The 26,972-nt window shown below is 46.6% G+C and overlaps 1 protein-coding gene across 4 annotated transcripts in view; it reads left to right on the top strand.

Annotated features, from left to right (window-relative positions):
* Positions 1-582: 582 nt before the first annotated feature.
* The window catches only part of TPM3 (tropomyosin 3), a 99,612-nt gene continuing 73,222 nt past the window's right edge, over positions 583-26,972 (top strand). For all 4 annotated transcript variants that reach the window (XM_078669903.1, XM_078669901.1, XM_078669905.1 and 1 more), the window contains exons 1-2: positions 583-724; positions 6,634-6,759. In XM_078669903.1, the coding sequence (XP_078526029.1) occupies positions 611-724; positions 6,634-6,759 (240 nt within the window). In that variant the 5' untranslated portion in view covers positions 583-610. The remainder of the gene's footprint in view (positions 725-6,633; positions 6,760-26,972) is intronic.

Here is a 26,972-nt window from a genome sequence, read left to right as displayed (position 1 = left end):
ATCCCGTTGCATCGTACTTCACGCCTCCTGTAAATGGTTTATTTAAAGGGCGTGAGGAGAGCGGGGGCTGCAAGATGAGCCCTCACTGAAACAAAAGCTCAACAAGAATAAAATGGCCGCACGCCAAGGCCCCACAGCCAGCAGCACCTCAGCAATCCGGGGACATTGCTTTCTATAACCAGCTGCCAGTTGTCCCCCGAGGGCCCAAATATGGCACTGTCACTGAAAGTGGCAGTTGGCGTCCTCCATTGCCAGAGAGTGAACAATGGATGGGTGGGGGCCCAGAGAGAGAGGGTGGGGGGCTGGACCGGCCCACAATGGGCAGGTGCACCTGGTCAGCTGATGAGGGGGTATAAGTGACCGGCTGCCAAGGGCTGAAGGCTGCGCGAGTGCTATCTACTGTTCTCTCCAGCCCAGGAGGAGGGTAGGGCTGACACCTCCACTGGGATCCTGCCGCAGAGAGCAGCGACAAGCCACGCAGGGCCTGGTCATTGTCCCCACCAGTGTGGAATCCAACCAGCAAGCACCTTGCAGTGACTCGTGAGCCAATCACCCAGCAACCCTCGAGCCCGGTGAACCCTACCACCAAGCGCCAACCCAAGACCCAACCATGGAGGCCATCAAGAAGAAGATGCAGATGTTGAAGCTGGACAAGGAGAACGCGCTGGACCGGGCTGAGCAGGCCGAGGCGGAGCAGAAGGGTGTGGAGGAGAAGTCCAAGCAGGTGGGAAGCGGGGAGGAGGCAAGGACAGGCTGTGTGTGAGGGGACCAAGAAAGGCCAACCGAGAACAGGAACACTATGGGGCAAGGGAGGCCGGGTTTAAGGAGAGACCATGGAATCTAGGTGTGAGGGGGCAAGGGAGGCCACACGTAAGGACACACAAGTGTAGGACAAATGCAAAAAGAACAGATGATGAACGGAATGTTGAATTAATCAAACATTCACCCCCCAGTCACAGATCTGGGTTAAATCTATCTTTTTTTGCACGCCATGCCATTCCAGTTTAGACCTGGCCATATGCAAATCAGTCTTGACTCCCCTGTGCCTCATGGGAACAGTCCAGCCCGAACTGCCAGGCCAGATCCTCTCTGGACCAGAAACAAGCATCCTGGAAGGTCATTGAAGGTCGTACATGAGATGGTGGGCTTAGTGAGGGAACACGGGAAGCCAGAAACGAGGAGCAAGGAATGAGTAGCAGAGGCAGGCAAGAGAATGAGGGAGGCCAGAGGGAGGCGGGCATAAGAGGTAAGAGGACAGGGGGGAGGACAAGAGGTGAGGAGAGGGCAAGGAGTGGCCAGGCTTGAATGACCAAGAGTCCTCTCTGGACCAGAAACAAGCATCCTGGGACCCGTTTCGGGGCAACGCCCCTCATCAGCCAGGCTAGCTTGAATCTGGTGGCTACACAAGTGTAGGACAGGCATGACCAGTAGCCAAAAACGATACTGCATATGGGGATACATGAGAGGTTAGCAGAGGCTGAAGGTCATTGAAGGTCGTACATGAGATGGTGGGCCTCGTGAAGGAGCAGGGGATGTGAGGAACAAGGAGCAAGAAATGAGTAGCAGAGGCAGGTAAGAGAATGATGGATGCCAGAGGGAGGCGGGCATAACAGGTAAGAGGACGGGGGAGGGAGGACAAGAGGTGAGGAGAGGGCAAGGAGAGGCCAGGCTTGAATGACCAAGAGTCCAAGGGTGTGGAGGATGAAGAGAAGTAATGTAAGGCAGAATCTAAGAGGCAAGAGAACAGGACAACGATTAAGAAATGGGAAAGGGAGGGACACGAGGGTGGAAAATCTAAAGAACAAGTCACGTGGGCATTCATTGAGTAAAGAGATTAGGAGGTGTGAGAAGAGGGTACCCAATGGGAGGCAAGATCGGGGGGGCTAGAACCCAACAGTGACGTCTGGGAGACAAAGGGCACGACAGGAGAAGAGGGTAAGAAAGGATGGGGTTGAACTAAGGTAACTGATGGGGCAAGCCTCAGGAGGAGAGGAAAGTCCCAGGTGGTGGCCCAGGGCGCGTGCTGCGAGGTCAGGATGTGATGCTAAGAGGCTAGGAGAGGGGGGCAAGGACTGAGGCGAGGAAGGAGCGGAAGGGATGGACGGGGCGAGAGCTGAGGTGAAGGAGGGACGGAGAGGGGGAAACAGAGCACTAAAGTCGGGACCGAGAGGGGAAGAGGTGAGGCCAGGCGGAAAGGGACAGAGGGGGAAAGATGTCAAGTGATGAAGGGACAGCGAGGGGGGGGGGAGGGCAGGAGACTGGGACAGGAGTGACGGAGAATGTCAAAGAACAAGCGGGGGAGAGGAAAGGTGAGGAATAAATGGAGAGAGACGGGGCCCACACGGGCAAGGAGTGACTTGTGGAAAGGACAGAGAGAGGAACGACAGAGTGTACAAGAGATAAAGAAAAGTCCGCTGGGGCAGGGCTCGAGGTGAGAAGGGACGAGGAAAGCCTCAAAGGGTGCACGGCATGACGGGGCTAGAGAAACAAGGGCACGAGAGAGCAAGACGCAATGCCAAACGGAAGGCAGGCGGTGTGGGCAACGAGGAGAGAAGGAAGGGTTAAGGGTACGTTCCCTCGCCCTCTGGATCCCTCAGACAGCTGAGTCTAATTACCCTAATGTGGGATTTATATAGCATTTTGTGGCCTTATTGGGAAACCTGCTGGATCAGAGCAAATCCTCTTATTAGAGCTGCGCGCGTGCCTTGGCGGCCCCCTGCGGCGAGGCCTGGCAGGCCGCGCTGACCTTGATGGGCCTTGCTTCCCAGAGGGCATTAGACAGCATTCATCTTTCACAATGTACAGCCTAGGCCGTGGGCAGGGGACCTTGAACAGCAAAGCCAGCCTTTTACCCACATCATGAAGCTCAAGTCTTAGCGGACTGAGTCATCCCTCAGAAAGTACAAAGGAATGAAAGACAGCCAAGCTATCTTTCGGAGTGCCCAACACAGATGATAAACAGCGTGGATGTACACCAGGCTGTGCCACATGTGCACAAACCTGCAGCACTAACTCGCCCACATTTACTCCAGCCTTAGCCCAAGGAGTGGTAGCAGAGCCTCAAAATCTACACACCGGATATTGTGTCATTTCAGCTCTCTGTCAGATCATCAGCTGAGAGGCACCTCATAACATAAAATGAAGGCCTTAGATAACAGAGCTAGCTATTGCTTGAATTGAAAACTCGGGGTTTTCAAAGCTGAGTTACCCCTCAAGTCATAAACCTTGCACCTTGGACAGATGAGATCTTCATCACAACATAAAATCCTGTTCTTGGATAACGGAGATATATCGCTCACAGAATAAAACTAAGAACGTAGCACTATTTTTCAGAACTTCTGATGGAACAAGCCTCCCAATCTTTAGGCAAGTGAGCAATCCAGCAGAAGGCATAAGGCGACATCAGACACCACAGGTAGCTCTCAATGTGAAACAAGCAACACTTTACAGCAGAGCTTTCTCCAAGAACATACAAACCAAGCTTGAGACACTGAATGGATTGGAAGGGTTATATAGATTATATCGATTCACACCTCACACTGTCAGGTGGCACCTCAGAGGTCAGAGCTGGAGGAGCCGACAGACAGGGTGGACTACGGAACATTGCCATGGTGTCACCCGAGAGCTGGCCATCAGGTGTTGATGCTCTGAGACCACCGGCTGGGTCCTATCGGAGAACAGATAATGGAGTACAAATCTTTAGACCTCTCACACTCCCAGATAGGAACCTTAGAAAGGCCTATAAGAGGTTCCATCAGAGAGAAGGTCATGGAGTGCGAGCCATTGGAACCTCCCACACCCCAAATAAATACTATCGGGGAGCATATCATGTAGCCCAGACCATCTTAACTTTACTTTCTACTGAGAGACCCTTATTAGGTCTCGGCTGAACGCGCGGAAGCGCGTGTCCGCCGACAACCTATTGTGGCCGTGTCTCCTTTCCAGGAGACACTCCTGGCCGCGCGCATCGCCTTGGAGGCGATTTCAAACGAGCACGCGCACGCGAACGCTCGCTGCATTCTCTCACACACACACACAGAAGCGCCCATGCACGCACGCACGCACGCACGCACGCACATACAGCCTCCCCCACACACATACACACGCGCACGCACACAGACACACGAGTGCTGCCTCCCTCGCCCCCCCCGCACCCCGCACACCGCACCCCCCAGCCCTTTCTAACTTACCGGGGCAATCTCGGGGGACTCCGCCGCTGCAGCTCTTGCCAGCTCCTTTCACGGGGCTCCCTCTTGGTCAAGGGAGCCCCGCAACAGTCGCCTAACCTCCTGCTGGCGGGCCCGGGGTTCTCCACTGCTCACAGGAGCCCCGGGCCGCGATACGCATGCCTCCTCTTCCGGTCCTGACGCGGCCCCGCCCCCGTCACAGGCGACATTGCCTGACTTCCGGTGGGTGCGTACATTTCCGTCTTCGTTATTTATTTATGCAATTTTATAGCGCTTCACAAAAGGACCAATAGTGATACACGAGGAACAAAATACAAAAACAAACAAATGATATGTGTTGCGGGCAGTTCAGTGCATTCTCCCACATACCATACACCTGGGGCTAAGGACAGCTCATTGCCTAAAATTTTTTCGACATTCACGTGTTAAATTAATCATGTCATGTACAATGCTAATAGCTCTAACTTTTGCAATGCCGAGACCGTTGCATTGTAAATGCTTGTTTTTTCTCATGTTATTATACATCTTTCTTTCTCTGATGGTTTTCTGCCACTGTATGCTTTTTACCTTCATATTTTTGCTGCATGGATGTTTATTATTTTATTTTTTTGCCTAATGGATGTTTTCATTAACCTCTCTTTAATTTACTGTAGTGTTGCTCTTTTTTTGCCCAGTGTATCTTGCTGTTGGGAGGCCTCCTTTTCTTTTTCTATTAAACTGGTGGGTGTCCCCCTTCCCTCTGGTATTTTGTAGAACAGGTGTGTTTCTTTGTCCTGGCATTTTGCTATTTGAAAGTCTTTGGCCTTCTGATAATTTGCTGATAGTATAACTTCATTTGCTTTGGTATTTGGTCGGTGAGGTTTTCTCCTTTAATTGCTCTGTTTTGTTTGTGATAGCCCTGCAGCACAAGACCTATGGATAGTAGGTGCTTTATAAATTTAATTATTGATTAATATTCTGTTTTCCTTTAGATATTTGATGGTAGCTTGTTCTACATTTTCTGATATTTTACAGGTGGAATAAATACCTCCTATTTTTTCTGTGGACAATATTTTTGTTGCTGATATCCCAACGCACATCCTGTTGCTATGTATATTTTGTTGTAAGAATCATCTTCTTTCCACTTACTGTTTTGTCAGATGTCCTATTCATTCCATATACCTTGGTAGTGCCATGTCTCTTTCTCTTTGGGATTTTATTAGTGAGATGGTCTCCTTTTTACTCTGTCTTTTACTAGTGGACTGGCCTACTTTCCCATAGGTATATTGTTAGTAGGGTGATTGTATTTGTAGGGTACTTTGTCTTTGTTTCCTCGTGGGGTATTGCTTGTTAGGTGTTCTCCTTTCTCTTTTCATAATGTAGGGTCTTTCTTACCTTTGGAATTTACAAGTGAGCTGTTCTCTTGCACTCTGGTATTTTGCTAGGGGCTTTCCACAACAAACCACTCTGTTGTTTCTCTGTTTTTTGATGGTTAACTGTTGTTATCTTTTTCCTCATGTATTTTACTGGTTGGATGTTCTCACTGCCCCACGTTTTCTTGATGAGATGTCATTCAGACTCCACCTATACTATTTTGCTAGCACCATGTGATTTGTTTACCTGGTATTTTGCTGCTGGGATGCTCTAATTTCCTATTGTACTATGTTGGTGACATTTGCACTAAGTACTTTTCAGGTAGTATGTCCTTCCATCCTCTAGTATATTGTTGGGGGAACGTGTCCCTTTGCTTTTTGAATTTTGATTCTTCCTTTCATTGGTATTTTGCTGGTTGAATACGCGATCTGATATTAGTGTTTTTCAGGTGAGAGGACCTCCCCATATCTTTGCATTTTGTAATTGGTGTGGCTCTTCTACTGGCTCTGTTTTGTTATTGTAAGCCTTTAATTCATCTGGCAAACTGCTGGTGAGATGTCTTTTTACCCTCTGATTGTTCTGCAGTGGTATGTCGCCCTTCCACTGACACACTGCCTCTCTTTCGTTTGCTCTTTTGCTTATAGTATATACCCAGTTTCAGCTGTATTTTTCCTCTAGTTGAGATGTGTTCTTTCTATTTGCATTTTTTCTCTGGTAAGAAGTTTTTCTGTACTGTCTGTATTTGCTGGAGAAAAGTCTTACTTTCCTTTGAGAATTTTGCTTGTACGCTGTAATCCTTCCTTCTGATTTTTTTAATGTGCCATCCTCTTTCCTAGGAGGACTTTAGTGGTTAGAAGTCACCCCTATCTTTCCTAGGCCTACTTTAGTGGTTAGAAGTCACCATTATCATCTGTTACTTTGCTCATACAATATCCTCATTCCCCTCTGTGCAATTTGATTGAGGGGTTTCCTTATGTCATCTTCTGTTTTCCTGGTGGAATCTCTTCCTGCCTTTAGTATGTTGCTGCTGGTCATCTTTCCGTGCCATTTGCTGCCCCATCTTCACCCTCTCCTCTGTCACTTGTGTTTGCAGCTGGAGGATGAGTTGGCGTCCATGCAGAAGAGGTTGAAGGGGACGGAGGATGAGCTGGACAAGTATTCGGAGGCCCTGAAGGATGCCCAGGAGAAGCTGGAGGTGGCGGAGAAGAAGGCAGCTGATGTACGTACTCTGCGTAAGCTCACATCCAGACTTCACTCGCCAACAAACACCACCATGCATGCTCCCTGGGATGCTGTCCATGTCCACCGACAGGTGGACCCTGATCATAGCTGTGTGCTTTCAGGCTGAATTTGTATCAGTCATTCCACTCACTCAAACCTGTCCACCTTGAGCCGAGTCACAATAATGTGCAAACATTCCTAGCAGTAGCAGCCTACTCCCATGTCACTCAGGGCAGGGCACATTCATCATATCCACCACGGTGTGAACACATTTCTCCCTCTGAAAGCCATGTACACTCATCTCACTCACCACAGTGTGCACACATTTCTCCCTCTGAAAGCCATGTACATTCATCTCACTCACCACAGTGTGCACACATTTCTCTCTCCGAAAGCCATGTACACTCATCTCACTCACCACAGTGTGCACACATTTCTCCCTCTGAAAGCCAGGTACATTCATCTCACTCACCACGGTGTGCACACATTTCTCTCTCCGAAAGCCATGTACACTCATCTCACTCACCACAGTGTGCACACATTTCTCCCTCTGAAAGCCAGGTACATTCATCTCACTCACCACGGTGTGCACACATTTCTCTCTCCGAAAGCCATGTACACTCATCTCACTCACCACAGTGTGCACACATTTCTCTCTCCGAAAGCCATGTACATTCATCTCACTCACCAGTGTGCACACATTCAGTGTGCACACACTTCTCCCTCTGAAAGCCAGGTACATTCACCCTCCTGACTGCAGCATGTTCCTGTACATGTTCACATCTCCTATCCGCCCATCAGGGGGTATGCATCTTGCTCACAGTCATGTACAAACATTTACAATGTTCACACATGTTTATTTGTCTTACTCAAAGGACTGTGCTCAAACACTTTCTGCTCAAAGGAGTGTACATTCAGCCTACTCAGAGCAGTTAACAGACTTCCTTCCTCCTCACAGCAGTGTACATTCATCTCGCTCACCACAGTGTGCACCCATTCCTTCTACTCAAAGCTTTATAGATTATTTCTGCTTTTGAGTACAGCTCCTGCTCTTACTGACAGCCCTGCACCCTCCTCCTCCCCACAGCAGTGTACTACAGTTCCTCCTCACAACATTGTACCTCCATCCTGCTAACTGCACTCTCTACACACCACTCCTACTCACAGCCCTGTACAGTCCTCCTACTGAGGTCTGTGGTCATCCTACGCTCAGGTGTGAGCATTCCTTCAAGCCAGCAGTGCACCAACCTCTCTCCTTCTCAGAGGAGTCTGCAGTGTTGGTACCCTGCTCCCCGAGAGTTCAGTCCCCCTCCTCAAAGAAGTGGGCGTTCACTCTCTCCTCTCCACAGCAGTGTACAAACATTCCTCCTACTCACCTCAGTCGATATTCATCGCGCCCACTTGACACGGTCAGATTCCTCCTACTCAAAGCTGCTTGCGTCATCAGAACACCACCACTTACAGATGCCACTTCCCTTGCACCTGGTTTCACTCCTTTGCTTCTCTCGCCTCTTTTGTTGCATTTTCATCACCCTGCCAAGTACATCTATGAATCAATTGACGATTATAGATGAACCTTTCTACAGTGTCGCTTTAGCATTCCTAAAGATCAGCGCTTTGCAACCAATGTATCTGCCCTTCCTATGTTTGTCCCCCTTCTCTCATATTAATAACAATCATTGGCAAAGCCAATAGGTCTGGAATTGGCTGCCAACATTGAGCTTTGCCAATATTTATATGTCGTAAAACTGCTCAAGTGGACAACTTTATGGGTATAAGTGCGCACGAGCAAGAACAGATCGCGTCACTCAAATCGAGCTAGGCCAAAGGCTGAGGTGAGCTGACCCTGTGACCCTTGCTGTGTGCTGTGTTGGGCGGAACACACAATTTGAACAACAGACTGATCTAGAACTGGATGATGAGAGCTGACTGAAATCCGTTGTAAGTAAGTATATTATATATATTTAATTAAGATCCAATACCCAGACCTAAAAATAACCACCTGGCCGGATTGGCTAAAGATCTTATCCTCAGGGAACAGACAGATATAGGTTGCCTACAACTTACAATCATGGGGACATTCTCCTATTGTCATGGCTAAATTAAGATTATAGCATTGTGGAACCGCGATACCGCTACTGCTGTAGCGATGATAACCCCATGGAACCCCGTGGAAACTGCTATGGCCAGTGACATCCATGTTCATATACTAGGGTGAATCAAGCTGCATTATCTGGGGTCCTGCTAGTGGTGGATGGATCTTAGAGCCCCATTAGACCCAGATAAAGATTACAGACCTGTGAAACCTACAGATACTGCTATGGCCAGACCAAAATTTTTGCTTTACGTAGCCCGCATACACTGTTGTGCTTAAATAAGGACTACAGCACCATGGAACCATACAATCAGGACTCGAGTCGGGGTACCACGTGGGTGGACGGCGTCCCCCCACTTATTTTACCGGGGGGATGACGTCCCCCCTCACAAACAGCAGGACTTCACTCTTTGGCCTCTCTGGGACCTTTTGTGACGTCACTTCCGGTGACAGCGTCCCCCCACTTCTTTTTTTAGGACTTGTGCCCTGCATACAATAGTATATAATGCTTTGGGTAGCGAGCACCCAGACCTGTGGAACAGCCAGATACACTCATCTCTAGAAACAGATTTTGGTCCAGTGGGGACAGAAGACACTGCTCAACCTAGTTAGAGACTGTACTGGAGTAGGTACCGCCATGCTTAGAGACGCAGCCCCCTGATAGTGCTACACATGAAAGGAGTTTGTAGTTCTGCGGATTAGGTAGATGCTGCTATAGCTAGATCCAGACTGGAACAGATAGTGATAGGAACTTAAAAAGAGAATATATTTTGGAACCCACATTGACACCACAATAGTTATGGATGATGGATGTGCCCCTTTTGGCTTTTGGCTTTTGGCTTTTGGCTTTACCAAATCGATTTATAACAGAGGTGCAATTTTATAGATTAGACCTCTTATCCGTATCCTCTTCAACCACTGTATTTTCAGTACCAGTGTCTTAATCAGAGGTTATCATACCTCGGGTTCCTTTCAAGCACCCCTAAAATAGCCTGCTACTTCCTGCATACTGGGGATTTCAGAGTTTTTGCACAAGATCATTTTGTGCAAGGCGACACATACAAGACCCCAGTGTCGATTGGGTTCTTAAAATAATTGAGAAATCTGCACTCACGGATTTACTACTTCACATGGGTATGCATTTCCGACTTTAGGAATTCACAAAAGTTCCCAATAGTGCCCCTAAAACCCCCAAATAGTCCTAAAACCTGTTTGTCAGTTCCTTTTTAGAATGTGTAAATATATTTATATATGCATATCCGAAGGTGACTAAGGAAGTGCAAATGCACATGCAAACCTTTTAAAAATTTTCTTCCACACAGACAAAATTGTTCCCCAATGCAAAATGCCTTTCCCTAAACACCTACTAATTTGGGAAGTGCTGCAGTCCCACAAGGAAGCAAATTTACATTTGTTGTAGAGAGAACTAAATCTCTGATTCTTTCAAAGAGGTGGAATAAGTAAAAAAAAAGAGAAATTTTAAGGCATGGGCAAAGGAGCCTATTGCCCAGGGCCCGCCTTCCAAAGGGCCCCGGGAAATGGATCTTTCTGTCATCTCTATTTCCTTACTGTAAAGTCCACATTTGTAAAGCGCACAATCACCCGTAACTGTAAACCACTCTCGTGCTAAATGCTTATCTCTATTTCTCAACTCTTTCTCTACCTATCCAAGGTCATTCTAAGGAATTTTGGGACACCGGCCAAGACATATTTCAGGTGTTTTTGTGTGCCCCAATCACAAAACAATATTGTCTGGCTTCATGTGAGCTTGAATTAGCAGAAGATGTGTAATAAACTTTAACGTCATCCAAACAGGGGCCCGCAAAATATGTCTTGCCCAGGGCCCCAAAAAACCTTAAAATAACACTGGTTGCCATACATAAACATCCAGAGCATTTCCATCCTTCAACCCCTCGCTCACACCCTTAAGTAAATAACTCACAGAAAATCTTTGAGTGAGTGAATCTTTTGAGGAGTTTAAAAAAAACAGCTTTTGCAAATTGAAAAGGAGGTTTTACACTTGTAAAAAGGCTATTTGCCCATGTGACCTCAATGGATGTATGACGTTTCAATGCATGCTTTTACAACGCATGCCTTTACGACGCAAGTTTTACAACGCAAGTCGTTACAACTTGATTTGCCATGTCTGAAATGGGGTGGCTGAGTGGGCTAAAGAATGGTGATGGATTAAACCCAGATCAGTTGACTGGGGGTGAGTGTTTGATTTGCTCAAATGCTCCGTCCATCATCCTCTTTTGTATCGCTTTGTTCGCCCTAAGTGTGGCAGGGTATGCTCAGACGTGAGTCCCTTGCTCACTTGGCCACTGGATTCAAGATAGCCTGGCTGATGAGGATTATGAATCCGAAACCGGTCCCAGGATGCTTGTTTCCGGTCCATGGAAGACATGGCTTGGCAGTTCGGGCTGGACTGTTCCAATGAGGCATAGGGTCAGACTGATTTGCATATAGCCATGTCTGAAATGGGGTGGCTGAGTGGGCTAAAGAATGGTGATGGATTAAACCCAGATCAGTTGACTGGGGGTGAGTGTTTGATTTGCTCAAACGCTCCGTACATCATCCTCTTTTGTATCGCTTTGTTCGCCCTAAGTGTGGCAGGGTATGCTCAGACGTGAGTCCCTTGCTCACTTGGCCACTGGATTCAAGATAGCCTGGCTGATGAGGATTATGAATCCGAAACCGGTCCCAGGATGCTTGTTTCCGATCCATGGAAGACATGGCTTGGCAGTTCGGGCTGGACTGTTCCCATGAGGCACAGGGTCAGACTGATTTGCATATAGCCATGTCTGAAATGGGGTGGCTGAGTGGGCTAAAGAATGGTGATGGATTAAACCCAGATCAGTTGACTGGGGGTGAGTGTTTGATTTGCTCAAACGCTCCGTCCATCATCCTCTTTTGTATCACTTGAACCCAAGGCAGCGCAGACCACTACTACAGCACAGAGGGAGAGTGAGAATGAAGTAACTAATCGTCGAAACCGGCACCAGAGAGTGCTACCCAAGCAACTGCCTTGCATGGGTAGATTCTGGGACGAAGGAGAAGGAGAACAGAGTAGGGGCAGCAGCAGTAGTACGAGGCTGGTGACATAGCTCCCCTCCCCCACCAGGAGCGGGATCAGAGTCTTTGCACTGAGTACCAGATCAGAATGTGTCAGCTGTTTGCACTGCTGGTCCGAGCTGGTGCACACCTGGTGGCTGAGAGGATATATGCATCTTCCTCTCTACGGTGCAGAGTGTCTTCCAAAGAGGTTGAAACAAGGAAACTAACAAGAGTTCTTCTTCTGCCAGGCCCCTCTTTACCTGATGATGACTTGATTCGGGTGGAGACCATTATGATGGCCATGCTACTGACCTCCACCAAACAGACCGAGAAACAGTGGCAACAAGCAGAGCCGCCTTTAGGGCAGTGCGACCGGTGCAGCCACACTGGGCGCTGACCTCAGGGGTTGGAGCTGTGTTTAGCAATAATGTATGATTGGAGAGATGAGGGGCACTTTTGCCTGGTGGTAGTGAGAGAATCCAATGAGGCGGTCCTTGTCTGAAGGGGCACCAAAATGTATTGTCGCACCAGGTGCCACCAGCGCTAACGCCGGCCCTGGCAACAAGGGAGGAGTTCTGGGGAGAATGCGAAGGGACGTGTGGCTAAGACAGGGCTTGAGGTGGGTCAGGTTGGGTGGAGAGGGACCACCCAAGAGGTGGTGGTGCAGGAGGTAAAATCAGAGCAGGGGAGGGCAAACACTTTGACGAGTGTGTTGTCACCCCACTGACTCGCCCAGTTTGAATGTCAAGACCTTGGTATAAGATGTTCCAGCTTCTTCTGTCAGGGTTCGGGAAGCCCTCTGCAACCCAGTCAAAAAAGGGATGCTCACACTGTGATCCAGAGATTCAGTAATGAAGAGATACAAGGGGCAGGGAGGTGATTATTGTCTACTCCACATGGATTTCGCAGGTTGGCTATCAGAGGGCCTGCAGGCACACAGTTGGAAGGAGGTACACTTTTGACACATTCTGATTAAATGGACCGTTTAGCAGGTGCTCTAGTGGGGAAGAAATACTATACAGAGAGAACAATACTTATGATGAGTGTGGCAGGGTATGCTCAGACGTGAGTCCCTTGCTCACTTGGCCACTGGATTCAAGATAGCCTGGCTGATGAGGATTATGAATCCGAAACCGGTCCCAGGATGCTTGTTTACGGTCCATGGAAGACATGGCTTGGCAGTTCGGGCTGGACTGTTCCCATGAGGCACAGGGTCAGACTGATTTGCATCCCCACTCTTTGGTATAATGGTCATTGATCTGTTTCTGCCTATTTCCGTTTATTTAAACACATTTCTCCTGTTTATACTATGCCCATATGTTACAGTTTTGCTTTATGTTTCCTTCTTTCTTTCTATTTTTTCCTGAACCATTGTTTCATTTAATTTATTATGCTTGTGCCATTTTCTAACATATTCAATCCAGTTTGCTTCTTGTTTTTATCTATTTTTGTAATATCACTCTCCTTACCCACTATACCCCGAACCCTCTTTTTAGTTTTGTCTGTCTTACATTTCTTCCTCTGTCTCATTATGTTCTCTTTAGTTTTCGTGTTCTTTTTCTGGCATGTTATTCCCTGCTTTATTATCTATTTTTTCCTTCTTGTATGTGCCTTTTTTTCAGTTTTTTTATTGGTTTATACTGATTTATTTCATTTTTGTTTTCATTCTCTTTATTGTCATCCTGGTTTATACTTTCTCTTCATTCTTCTATTCATTTTGCTTCACTTGTTTTTATCTTTCTTTCTAACTCTGCTTTATCTTTATGTGTTTTTCATTGTTTCGGTTTCTTTTTCCCTAACTTTCTTTCTTTCCACGTTGCTTGTTTTTTTGTCTCTTTTCTTTTATTCCTCTGTGCAACTATAAAGCCCTCTTGCCTCCTCCATTTCTTCTTCTTAAAGGCTGCATGAAATTCTCATGTCAAGGAAAGTCAGTTCTTTCTTGCTCTGAAGGCAGGGCTGGACTTGTCGTAGCGGGTACCGGTTTTCCCCCGGTTGGCAGCCAGCGTGGGGACCGGTTTTGGACCCCTGGGGGCCATTTTTGTTACCAGGGGCCAGTTTTGCAGCATAGCTGCAATATCGGCAATATCGGCAATATCGGCCCCTTGTAACAAAAGCAGCTGCAGTGTTGCAGTGTTTTCCACACGCACCTCCACCGCTACCCGCGGCCGGTCTTAATCAACTACTACTACTAGAGGCAACCGTGATCTGGGTACCTGGCCTGGAACCTGACTCCCCAACTACCAAGCCATCGGATGTGCCATTCGAGGTGGCAACTGGGAATAGTGACAGCGTTTCTATTATTATTCGACAGAAAAGAATGGGAACCATGCATCCATCAGCCATTGTGTAGACTGTGTCTCTCAGCAGCTGTATGGATGAGGTTACTCTGAAAGGCTTCCTGGCAACAGGACAGGTGGCCGCGGACCTTAAAGTGCATATTTCACGTTCCGAGCTCAGCGCCCGCAGATATTGTTTAACACAACAGCAGATTGGACGTCCTTCACAACACCCTTGCAAAATCTCAGGATTTGATTAGCTAATCATTTTACGAGCCTGCATCCATAGCAATCACAAATCTGATGTGGCTTAGAGGCATGCTACCCTTGACGACTGTGCGACCACAGGGGCACGCTTCCCCACCCTCCTGAGAGGCTGAGTGGTAACCCGAAAATGGGTACCACGGCCCTGCCCAACCTAGGAGTAATTCAAATTTAGATGCTCTTCGCATGTAATTGACTGTGTTTGCATGTGTTTACTGTTGGTGAAAGTGCGCTGACATCGGGGCAAACATCCCATTCATGTCCTGATGAAAGCCCGGGCCCTTGTAGGCCATAAATAGGGACTGAAACATGTCGACGGCTAAGTGAGGGTCTTAGGAACATAATATCCTAATGATCCCCCTAATACTTTTTTAATCTGTACCCACCGTAATTGTGAATAAAGGGATACTTTTCATCAAAGTGAGGTATTTTTATCTTTAAAGTCCCCTAGCAGGTTATGTTCAAGTGCTCCTTGAGATACGGCTGAGCCCGCCCTGGATTTTAGGGGCTGTGGTGGACCCGATGATGAAGCACTCCACTATAGAGTGGGTGATGGTTATATTTAAAGAAAAACATTATTTTCTTTATCTCTCTGTTCTTTCTGCCTAGAAAAGGAACCTGAAGCCTTTTAATGGCGGAGGCATACCTTTTTTGGATCTGAATTCATATACATGAGCTACAAATATGGATCCAATCAAACAGGACCCAGCCAGCTATTTAAAAAAATTAATAATTTGAGTGGTGACCAGCATGGTCTATGCAAACCTGCTCTATTGGGGAGTCTTTTGCATCACAAGATTTATATGTTCTAAAGTTGGAACGGATAGTGTGGCCAACCTGTGACTCAAGAAGAAGCTCTGAGTGCTTGTGATTCCTTTGCTGGTGGGACTGGAAGACAATACTGCCAGTGGTTGTATATCAAAATATCATACACAAAAACATTATGTGACAAGCATTTTGTCATAAACATCTTTTTAAAAGTTATTCTCCTATTGGGTGTAGATTTTCTATTATTATGAATCATTATGGGACAATATTTTTGTGAATGATATTCAGGACACAATATTTATGTGTAGTGTAGTCGAGACAAATAGTAAGAACTGAGCACCTTAAACCTAGAAACATTGAGTACAATGTTTGCTCATACTCAGTCTTTTACTGTCTATTGTCTACCGCTATTTATTGAGCAAGCAAATATTCTTGGCTGTGACACTCTTTGCCCCTGTCTGTAGGGAAGCTAGCCAAAATCGTGTCAGCATGCCTTTCATGATTACTACATGGCAAAAAATTGATGAGTCTTTTTTTATTAAAATAATACCAAATATTCGTTAATTGGGACTTTTGGGTGAAATATAATATAATATAATATAATATAATATTCTATAGTATAGTATAGTGTAATATTGTATAGTACAATATAAAATAATATAGTATAATATAATATAATATGATATAATTTAATATCAATGATTGCTTGTTTTTATGTAACACTTCATACTGGACTTCAAAGTGTCTTGAATAACAAATGTTACTTTTACCCAATTTATGGTTCTCAATATACTACCGTGAAAAGATGGAAGCCGAGTCTGCCTTTGCCCGGATTCAGACTTGTGACCCTCATATCACCACATGGGTCAGCAGCGAGTGTTCCTCTCAGCAATCTACCCTGTCAGCTACACAACTTCCCCCAGTGGCATTATGAAAATGTTGCTATGTGTTGGGGGGTATGACTAGCAGCCAAATGCGGTTCCCACCGTCTTTCATGACCGATGAGTGAAGGGACTTCCATACAGGGGATAGAAGATGTGATGGTTGTAACACTTCCAGTATTCCTGAGACTCTCCAGTGGAGCCCAAACTAATAGATTTGACAGAGGGGCCAAACTGATAGGGTGGGTGGGTTTATTGAAGGGGAGGGTTTGAATACTGAAATGCACCCTGTGCTTGCTGATACCCAATTCCCCATCATTTAGTTTGGACTCTCAGGGCCAGACTTGTAACAGGTTGGATGTATCCTGCCACCGGAGTTACCCGTAGTCCGAGTATTGGTACCTCCAAAGATGGGGAATTACCAGCCCATTTCAAGGACTACTCACAAAGAGGGTTACAATTTCCAGGTTTTTCGCATCAGCATGACAAGATCTTGAGTGTATTCATTAGACTGGAGACCAAATGCCCAAGCGGTTGGTGAGACTTATTATCGCTATTACCTAATCTCCTTTCTTTTTCTCTCCTTGATCAATGTCAGCAGAGAGAGGCTAGTTCACAAAAATGTTAATCAGAACCCATGGATTCACTACCTCCCATAGGTGAAGATGTATTACTTTTTTGTATTCTCTAAAGTTTTGCACAGCACACTGGCAAACAGGGCCAGACTGGGAACAGAAACCGGCCCTGGCAAACTGCTTGGCCGTGCCCGGGGGAGGAGGGGGCGGTGCTGCTGAGCTGTTTGCTAGGGCCAGTTTCGGCTGAATTTGTATCAGGGGGCCGATATTGCAGCCCCCCAGTAGCAAATACGGCCCCCAAGGGACACCAAAACCAACCCCCACCCTTGCAGCCCACCGGGGAAATGCCTGGGGCCAGGGGCGGCTCTAGGCTCATGGCAACCCTGGGCAGGGAGCGTGGGTAGGGGGCCCCGGAGGAACAGGTAGGGGGCCCCCCGAGGAACCCAGGCACGGAGGCCAGTGAAGGGGGCGGGTGCAGGCTGTTTGGAAGTGGAACAGAGCCACCAAATCCCTGCCAGGGGCCGCCACGCAAATATGTACCCATCCTCAGAGGATTATTATATTAAGGATATATATTGGCGTGGTGGCCCCTGGGGTTTGGTGGCCCTGTGCACGTGCACAGCTTGCACGTGCCTAAGGCCGCCCCTGCTGGGGCTCACTACAGCCAGTCCGGCCCTGCTGGCAAACCTTCACTAGGTGCAGCTTTCCTGGAGTAATTTTGGAAAAGTTCTGAAAATTCCATCCATACATTAATTTTTACTTGAAGGGGAAAAGTATGATGTGAAAATGCACTTGCTAACTTCTTTTAATTTCTTCACTGGGAAAATATTTAGCCTATTCCGGCATCGGATTTTGGAGGTGGCTAGTTCCCTACCAGCCCTGAAAGGGGATTAATTTCAGACCTTGCTAGGAGTAAATCTCTGACTGTTTCCAAGATGTCATGTCCCAGAGATGAATATGTGACTCGAGCCAATAATATTTAACTTTTTCAGGCACACCCCAAGCTCATTTAAATACTCACCTGCCACATCAGCATCATTCAAATTGGGAATATTTTCAAAAACTCCTTTAATCCTACACAATGCGGAAGAAAGGTCGAGGCTACCCAATTCCTGGTTGAAAGAGGGTAGACATTGTGAAGTTAGCGCTGTAGTTGTTCAATAGAGAAGCTATGTAAGGAGCATGTGTGCGTGGACGTGCTGGTAGTCTCCGTGCTGTCCGAGGGCTCTAGTTGTTTTTTAATACTTTTAATTGCACTGTGCCTAAAGTTATTTTTCTGTTACGACTATCCTCTTATTGGTTTTACTTTTGATAAGTTGAAGGTGCCTGAGGAGGTAGTTTCATAGATTTGCTACTGGCTCTGAGTGTTCTACCACTAACTCTGTATAAGGGCATTGCATAAAAAAATATAGATGTAGTCTTCTTTGTAAATTGTGTAAGCTGCTTTTGGGCTGAATCGAACTAGCGTGAATACAGCAGGCGGGTGGGCGCACATTGCCTCACACTCCAGCACTCAGTTTTCCCCGATGCATCATAGTAAATGCAGTGCATGATAACATTTTCTTCTGTGTCAGGCTTTAGTTTTTCACCCTTGTTGGTGCAGCCAGTGCGGTGTATCTCTAAACACGTTTTTCAGGAGAATTGTCCTTCTTCAGTAGAGAGCAACACATTATTTTTGGGGGTGCTGGAGATGCTGCCCAAAGTCTTCTCAGGTCTCTGAACCACTCACTGGGCGCAGGTGCATCAACCAGAGCTCGTTAGCTCATTAGCTCAAGGAGCCTTTTCAAACAGGAGGGGGTGGGCGCACACTGCCTCACACTCCAGCACTCAGTTTGCCCCGATGCATCATAATAAATGCAGTGCATGATAACTCTTTCTTCGATGTCAGGCTTTAGTTTTTCACCCTTGTTGGTGCAGCCAGGAGGAGGGTGGGTGCACACTGCCTCACAGCCCAGCGAGTGGTACAGAGACCTGAGAAGTCTTTGGGCAGCATTTCCAGCACCACCAAAAAGAATGTGTTGCTCTCTACTGAAGAAGGACAACTATCCTAAAACACGTGTCTAGAGAGATACACAGCACTGGCTGCACCAACAAGGGTGAAAAACTAAAGCCTGACACTGAAGAAAGTGATATCATGCACTGCATTTATTATGATGCATCGGGGTAAACTGAGTGCTGGGATGTGAGGCAGTGTACGCCCACCCTCTAGCATGACTACAGCGCCTTCACACCTTCGGGAATTTGTCGCACTCTATAAATCTTGGTCAAATCAAATCAATCAAATGTAAATCAAAGGGCTTAATCCTTTTAATGTAATATGGGCCTTAGACCCTCATCAGATAAGGGGGGAACCTTTCTTTCACCAGCCCCATTTTAACACAAACTACCATACACTTAGTAGAAGGAAAGATGTCAGGGGACCACGCTGCATTTCAAAAGTGCATCTCACACACTCCCTCGTATCACCCAAAATTGTTCGTTTTGGGTGTCAAAAGAGCACAGGTCTGCACCTCAGCTCTTCTAATACCTGAAATGAGGTTTGCAGCACCCTAAATATAAAACATTGCCATTTATTTATATAGCGCGTTGTACCTTAACGCAGGTTTCTACGTATTTTAGGTTTCTACGTATTTCAGGTATCCACAGTAGTCATTGCCCACTAAAGTTGGGACACATTTTATCGACCTCTGAAGGATGAAAGGCTGACTGAATCCTGGCCCGGGTTCGAACCTAGCTTTAGGGTGACTTTTTAACGCTGCTTTGCCTCAAACAGCTGGGCCATCCTTCTGTTTCGAATGTATTAGTTCTGATATTTTGCAGAATAGCTGGGAAGTAGGGGAGTGCTGTACATGAACTGGGTGGCTTATGAAACAATTGTTCCAAATTGCGTACATCGAGTGTGGATTTTTCATACTGGAATTACGAATCTTTTACATCTCACACTATCAAAATTGCACAACATTTCACATATTTACACTTTTGAGGCTTTATGAGATTATGTGAATTGCAGAGAATAACACGAGTTCAGTGAAGTGCTGGAGCCGGGATTGGAGACCAGGTATGCAGTCCAAACGTTGGCAGCTCAGCAACTAGGCCACATCTTTTCCTATGTTTTCTAGGACTACTCCTTGAATGCTGTGACCGTGCTATCTGGACTTTCCTTTAATAATGCAGGCAGAGCAGGGATAATGCAACACAACAAACCGGCTACCACCTACAGATGCCCCATATACGGAATTAAATGCTCACCTACTTCAGGTGCCTTCATTTCTACCACCAAATACAGCTTCCATAGCGCGCTTAGAAGAACGCACGCTGACAGACAACCATTTCTTCATCCTGTGTCCATGGTTCATGGTCCATGGTCCATGGTGAGGGCCTTCAACCAGCGGCCTTAGGCATGTGCAAGCTGTGCACCTGCACAGGGCCACCAAACCCCAGGGGCCACCACGCCAATATATATCCTTAATATAATAATCCTCTGAGGATGGATACATATTTGCGTGGCAGGGATTTGGCAGCCTCCGGCTCTGTTCCACTTTCAAACACCCTGACCTCCCCCCTCTTCACTGGCCTCCGCACTCCGCCCCGCCCGGACCCCCTCTTCCGGGGCCCCCTACCTACGCTCCCTGCCCAGAGCCGCCATGAGCCCAGAGCCGGCCCTGCTTCAACCAGGCCTTCTCTAGAGCATCTTTCTGTGATCGTCACAGACTGCTGTGCTGGAGCTGCACAGCCCTTCCTCTGAGCAATCCACCAGCTGAAATACCTACACCATAGTGATGTTGTGGCAGGGGTAATTCTGCCAGTGGATTTTTAGCTAGTAGAGAATCCACCATCAGAAGATGTATTACTTCTGCTGCCTATTGGTTAGTTGTACACTACAAATACCACATGTCTGTGCACTTTATCCACAATTGCAGGATTTTCCATTACCACTGGAATCTAAATCAGAGTGGTTATTTTTCTGCTGCGCGCCTATGTTTGCACATGCTGGAGCGCCTAACTTCAGCACCCTGGGTTTCAAAGATTTCTGCAGTTCCTCTTTCGGGGGTTAGGAGAGATTTGGCTCGGGTGGGCAGACAAGATTCTTGGTGAAATCTATTGGGGACTGTTGCCTAGGACAGTCTTACCCCACCACATACAGCTTTTGCAGCCAACCAGAGTAGCCACTCAGGCCAGCAGAGATGGAGACAGTTTGTCACCTTACTCTGTTGGTCATGAGCAAGAAGAGCAAAGTTCCTATGTTTCTGCAGCCTGCGGAGATTTGTCACTCAAACAACAAAAATCAGTCTGTTCTTAAAGACCCATTTACCCTTGAGAAAGGACATTTCCTGGCAAACTGCATATCACACTAAAATGATGGTCATGAAAAGATGCTGGCTGCTGCCTGTTGCACAGACAGTAGGGTTCCTACTTACATACTTATCTACTTGGTTATGATGTTTATCTGCTGTATTTTTTTTTATACAAATGTAAATAAAAGTTGCTAAGATGGTTGCCACACAAAGGGTCCAATTCACAAACGACCTCCGCACTCGAGGTGGGCCCCTTAGTCGTGGGAGAGGTCCTGCACTCATGGCAGGTCCTCCATACTGCAGTTAGCCACTGCTGAGCTCCCGCCATGAGTGTGCCCCCCCCCCCCCGCCATGACTATGGGGCCTCGGTCTCGAGTGCGGAGGTCCTTTGTGAATTAGACCCTTTGTGCAGGAACCATCCTAGCAACTTTTATTTATATTTTTATAAAAAAAATACGCTGAGTGGGGTTCCTACTTACATACTTACCTACTTTGTTATGATGTTTCTCTGTTGTATTTTGTTTATAAAAAATATATAAATAAAAGTTGCTAAGATGTTTGCCGCACAAAGGGTCCAATTCACAGAGGACTTCTGCACTCAAGGCGGAGGCCCCGTAGTCTTGGCGGGGGTCCCGAAATCATGACAGGTTCTCCGTACTGCAGTTACCCATTGTGGAGCTCCCGCCAAATGTGCGGGCCTCCCACCATATGTGCGGGGCCACCGCCATGACTGTGGGCCTCCATCTCGAGTACGAAGACCCTATGTGAATCGACCCCACAGAGTCTACCAAGCCCATAGGTGATTCAAGGAGTCTGCAGTGACAGATCGCTCTCTTGCAGGTAAGGGAAAAGTTAGCCGGCCTGTGGATCCCTCTTATGGGACCACAAGACAGGGCTGTGAGCACCCGGGTGGAGATGAAGAGGAAGGTCAATTCAGGATCTTCCCTACCTCACAAAATTGGGGCAGAGCACACTGAGCCTGCAAAGGTGACCAGTTGCACATAGGATGTCATCTGACCAAATGCAGGGATGGAGGCCTGCTGTCCATTGCAGCCTGTTTCGCTGCATTTACAGCCAATCAAAGAGCACCGCAGATAGTGATCTGCATAATTTATCATTCACAAATTATCAATAAATAAATGTGGAGACTTACATAGCGCGGCTTATCATCCGTGAGGGTATCCATGTGCTGCCCATGGGTACAGGGAGATTGAGTGATTTGCCGAGAATCACAGGATATTGAGCTTATGTCAAGACTCAAACCCAGATCCCCAGCTCCCGAGTCGGCAGTTCTGTCGCTTCGCCACATCCTCTCCCCTTCATATATTCATTAGGCAGGTCATTTTGCGACCTACCACCCACATGAATGTACAATTTGTGATGTGATTCATTGGTACACAGGTCACATTGTAGATTGCATTCCCACTAGGGAAAGCAACCTTTATGTAAAATTATGTAATCCCTGTACAAATGGCAGTCTCTTATTCCTTTATAATCGGCAACTTGCAACGCATCTAGTCGCCAATCAAAAAGAAGGATGCCAGAACTCGACTATTATGAGTTATTATGGTCGAATTCTGACGTCACAATGCGTGATGTCAGAGCCAGCGGCCGGGCTCAGCTTGCTGGTCAAGTCACCGAACATAACTAAAGCAGCTGTAAAAATCAACGAAAACAGAATGTTGCTTTTCCTTCTTCTGCTCTATATAAATAGCTTGCACTCCTTGGATAGGGAAAAGCCAGAATCTTTCCGTATGTTTGTACACATTCCGAGCTACTGTAGTTTTTTTTTAACATCTGGTTTGTATTGTTCTGTTTCTAATATCTGTTTGCCACCAATATCTGAAAGATTTTTTATGTGTTTAATTTTGCACTAGAGGTTTTATTTTCAATCTCCATGCTTGCCAAAGATGCTCTCTCGTTCATGTGAAAGAGCAACGCACCACGGTTTTAAGTGGTTTGTATGAAAGGTGATTGTGTGAACAAGTGTTATGTGGGATAAAGTACTCACTGACGTACATGATAAGCATGCTGCAAGTCACCACGGAATTCCATAACCGTATATAGGAATTCTGCCTTCAACCTCGTTCCTCTATAAGGTTATGGACCTAGTCGTGACTTTCAATATCCTTTTAATGTATGGTGGGGGTACTTTATCCTTTATTACTCTAATGCTGCTATTTTTACCATTCACCCAGGACATCATGTGAAATCAGCTCTCCAAAAGATTTGGTTGGTCTCTGTAAAGGGTGAATGTGTAGTACACAGTTTGGATCCTCTTCTGGGGAAGGGGAGACTTTACCATGCTACATGGGCACCGCCTGGGCTGGACTGGCCATAGTGGGCACCAGGCATTTTCCCGGTGGGCTGGGAGGGTGGGAGCCGGTTTTGGAGCGGTGGGAGCTGTTTTTGTTACTGGGGGGTCGGTTTTTCAGCAGTGCTGAAATATTGGCCCCTGTAACAAAAGCAGCAGCAGTGCTCCTCACTAGCACCCCACAGCAGGCCGGTTCGAAAGAATTACCAGGTCTGTTTTTTGCTCTCAGACCGGCCCTGGGCACCACAGGGCAATAAAGCAGAGACGCTGACTGACTTACAAGGCGAATGTCCAGGACTGACAACAAGGTGCCTTTTAATGCTGCACCTTTAGTCGGTGGCTTGTGCACACGCCCTCTTTCCAGCGTGGCACAGCAGGCCTCCCTCTTTCTACAGTCAGGCATGAGTCACATATGCTATTCTGTATCTCACCACAAACCACTTCCCCTCTCGAAACACACCACGTAGCCAGCACACTGCTGCCGAATTGGTATTTAAAAAAACAGAGGAAGGAGCTCCTCCGGTGAACGTGATCTTGGAGAGCCTACTTTAAAAAGGCCTTAAACCTCTTTAAAAAGGCCTTAAAAACTTGGTATTTTAGGGAGGCCTATTAGCAAGCTCTCACCGGGCAAGAGACAGGTATTTGGATTAGGCGCCTTGACGCCCTTTGGGCTAAGTAACGCAATATAAAACGCCTTTCAATTCAATACTTTGACGCTAATTGTGACCATTCACATCGCCCCAGTCAGGGCGCAGCTATCGCTAGTGCAGCAAGTGCAGTGACCAGGGCCGGACTGGGAACCCATAACCACCCTGGCAATTCTCTTGGACCAGCCTCTGCCAGGCAGGGGGGAGCTGGATACGCTTGCTGCTTTTGTTACTGAGGGCTGGTATTGCAGCACAGCTACAAAACCAGCTCTCACTGCTGCAACCTTCCAGCCTCCCGGGGAAACGCCCGATGCATGGTATTGCCAGTCCGGCCCTGGCAGTGACACCAGAACCCAGATGTGTGGGGAGCCTTCTGGGACAGAATTAAGGTTGTATTTCACTGCTGGACCGTGGCAAGGGAGGATCATTTCCCTTGTTTGCCTGAGGGCCCTTTGCACCCTCACCACACCACTGCCCTAAATTAGATTAATTAGGCGGCTCCATGTCACTTGGAAACAACTTTGCCATTCATGGACCGTCTGTCTACAAATCCTTATTTTCAGGTGTTTTTGCTCAATTGGTTTCTTTAAACTGAAAAATGACTACATTTACCATAATGCAATGACTTGTTAAATGCAAGCCAAGCACTGGAAACAATTTGTCTAATGGACAGAGTCATCTGTTTGTGGGGTGTGCAGATTTCACAATAGCCCACAAGCATGTTTAATCATATTTGATTCTAACTGGCTGATAGAAAAGTACCTCACTTACAATGGACATGTGAAGTCCTGGGTAAATGGTAAAAATTAGGGCATTGGAGTTATATTGATAAAGGCACCAGCACGACTTCCCAGTGACAGCGCTCTCAAGTTCCCTTCCATGTGTGAGAAGCCCATACAGTCAAATGTTCTCCTTTCACTTCTGGATTGGGCAAGCATGATTTTATTACAGGACTATAAATCTCAGGGTGCAAAGCAACAACAACATGGCCAGGATGAGTTACTTACAAATAGAACTGGGAAGAGCACCCTGAAGCGAATAACGGGCCTGATGTACTGTTCCCATGTGCAAACCAAGGGTGCAAAGTTTGCCTCACACAGACTGGTTTGAGAATGCACTATTAGGTCATATCACAAACTATACATTCGCAGGATGTTGCAAAATAGGCTTATCAAATGAATATTATATAGGCAGGTAACAATTTGCGATGGTCTGTGATTGGTTGTAAATGCAGGGATGCGGGCTGCAAAAGACAGCAGACCTCCATCTCTGCTTCGCATTCCCAAACTGGATTTTTTTTAAGCAGCCTTTGTTCATTAAAGGGACCGGTGCTGCCTTACTGATTTAAAAATAAAAACTTTCCCTACGAGGCCACTCTCAATATAGCCAATGGGGAAGGTGAGCAACAAAGAGGTGTTGACATCCGATCAATAGCACGAGAACACACAGTTGTGGTCACTTACCATTGATACCTCTCTGAGCACAGAGGATATGGAATGGTGATTTCACGTCCTTCCCCGGAAAGGTATATAGATCAGGTGAAAACGTCAAACTCCAGAGACAGTAATGGCTCTGAAGTTGCAAAGACAAATTCACAAAGAAAGACATTCTCCCCACTAATACCAAGTAATTTAGAAAACAGATCAATAAAGTTGAGAATTGATCCAAGGTGCCCCGAATGATCAAATGCTGCACTGTTACCATTGAGAAACCACACACTCCTAGCTCAGCACCACTGCATCTAATATTGCCAACTTATTCTACCACAAGATTACATACATTCACAGAGAAATCAACTTAGAACACAACCCAGCCCTTTTGCTGGAAATTCCAAAAAGAAGCATTACGAAGTGATCCTCTGTCAAAAAATCTGACACCCATCATTCATTCAAATAACTTTATTTCGATTCCACGAAGGAGTCATAAAAGTATACACCAATATAAAATACATGAATTGTAGTGATAAAAAGCATACATTTAGAAAATAAACACATTATGACAAAAATTACCTACAAAAAACACAGAATGACAAGAGGATAAAACATTTGTGTATGCTGCATCAATAAATTCCATTCTTTCATAGTAGCAATCATGATTCCCCATACCCTTGACCAAAATACATTGTTTCGGGGTGGTTGAAGGCGGAAAAGCCATGGCCACAGAGTACACTGGTTATTCTGCCCTTCGAGTGAGCTGACTCTGCCCTTGGTTTTAGGCGAGTGGTATATGCCATACTTGGGTAAAAGTCACGAAGGTCCCAGACGGATATAGGGCCAACACCTTCACAGGGGTACAAAGTTCGCATGTAGGGAACGACTAAACTGCTTCTAAATTTTATTAAAACAAGATCACCATCAATGTCTTTTTTAAGGGGACCTAGCCAGCCCACCCTTCTAACAGCCATGATGGTACCGTCCAAACCTAGGGGCAGGGGCCTGTTTTTAGTTAACCAGTGCGTAGTTTTGTTACGTAAGTCTTCGTCCCGCTCAATGTTCCCACGTTTGAGTGCTGGAACTCCCGCAAGAACACACACAAAGGGTGCAGCCTCCGGGGGTAACTGTATGTGTGATGTATTGTTTTTTTTTTTTTTTTTTTTTTTTAAAAACCTTTATTGTACAAAGAAAGCTCACAAATACGGGCCTACAACCCCACGGGCTGGCCACCACACGGTAAAAAACGTAGCAAAGGAGAATAGGTTCTTCACAGGATATGGCACCAGGAGCACAGGAGAAACCACAAAGGCCATCGAGCAATCAGCACAAACAGGATAACAAAAGGTTAATTTTCTAATACGGGGCGGGGGAACAGAAGAATAACGGGCCGTGGAAGAAACAACAAGGGAGGGGCCGCGGCAAGCCGCCATTTTATGAACACAGGATGAAACAATAAGCCATACAAACATAGCTACCAAAGAATATACACCTAATCGGAGTACAAAGAAGCTACAATGGCATCAGTCAAACCGCGCTCACCCTTCACCGCCCCCACCCAAAATGAGGAGACAGAACCAAAAAGGCCCCCATTGCAAAATACAATACG

Source organism: Lissotriton helveticus, chromosome 12, assembly GCF_964261635.1.
Source record: "Lissotriton helveticus chromosome 12, aLisHel1.1, whole genome shotgun sequence".
Classification (NCBI taxonomy): domain Eukaryota; kingdom Metazoa; phylum Chordata; class Amphibia; order Caudata; family Salamandridae; genus Lissotriton; species Lissotriton helveticus.
Note: the sequence above shows the minus strand (reverse complement) of the source record. Positions and strands in the feature narration are given on the sequence as shown.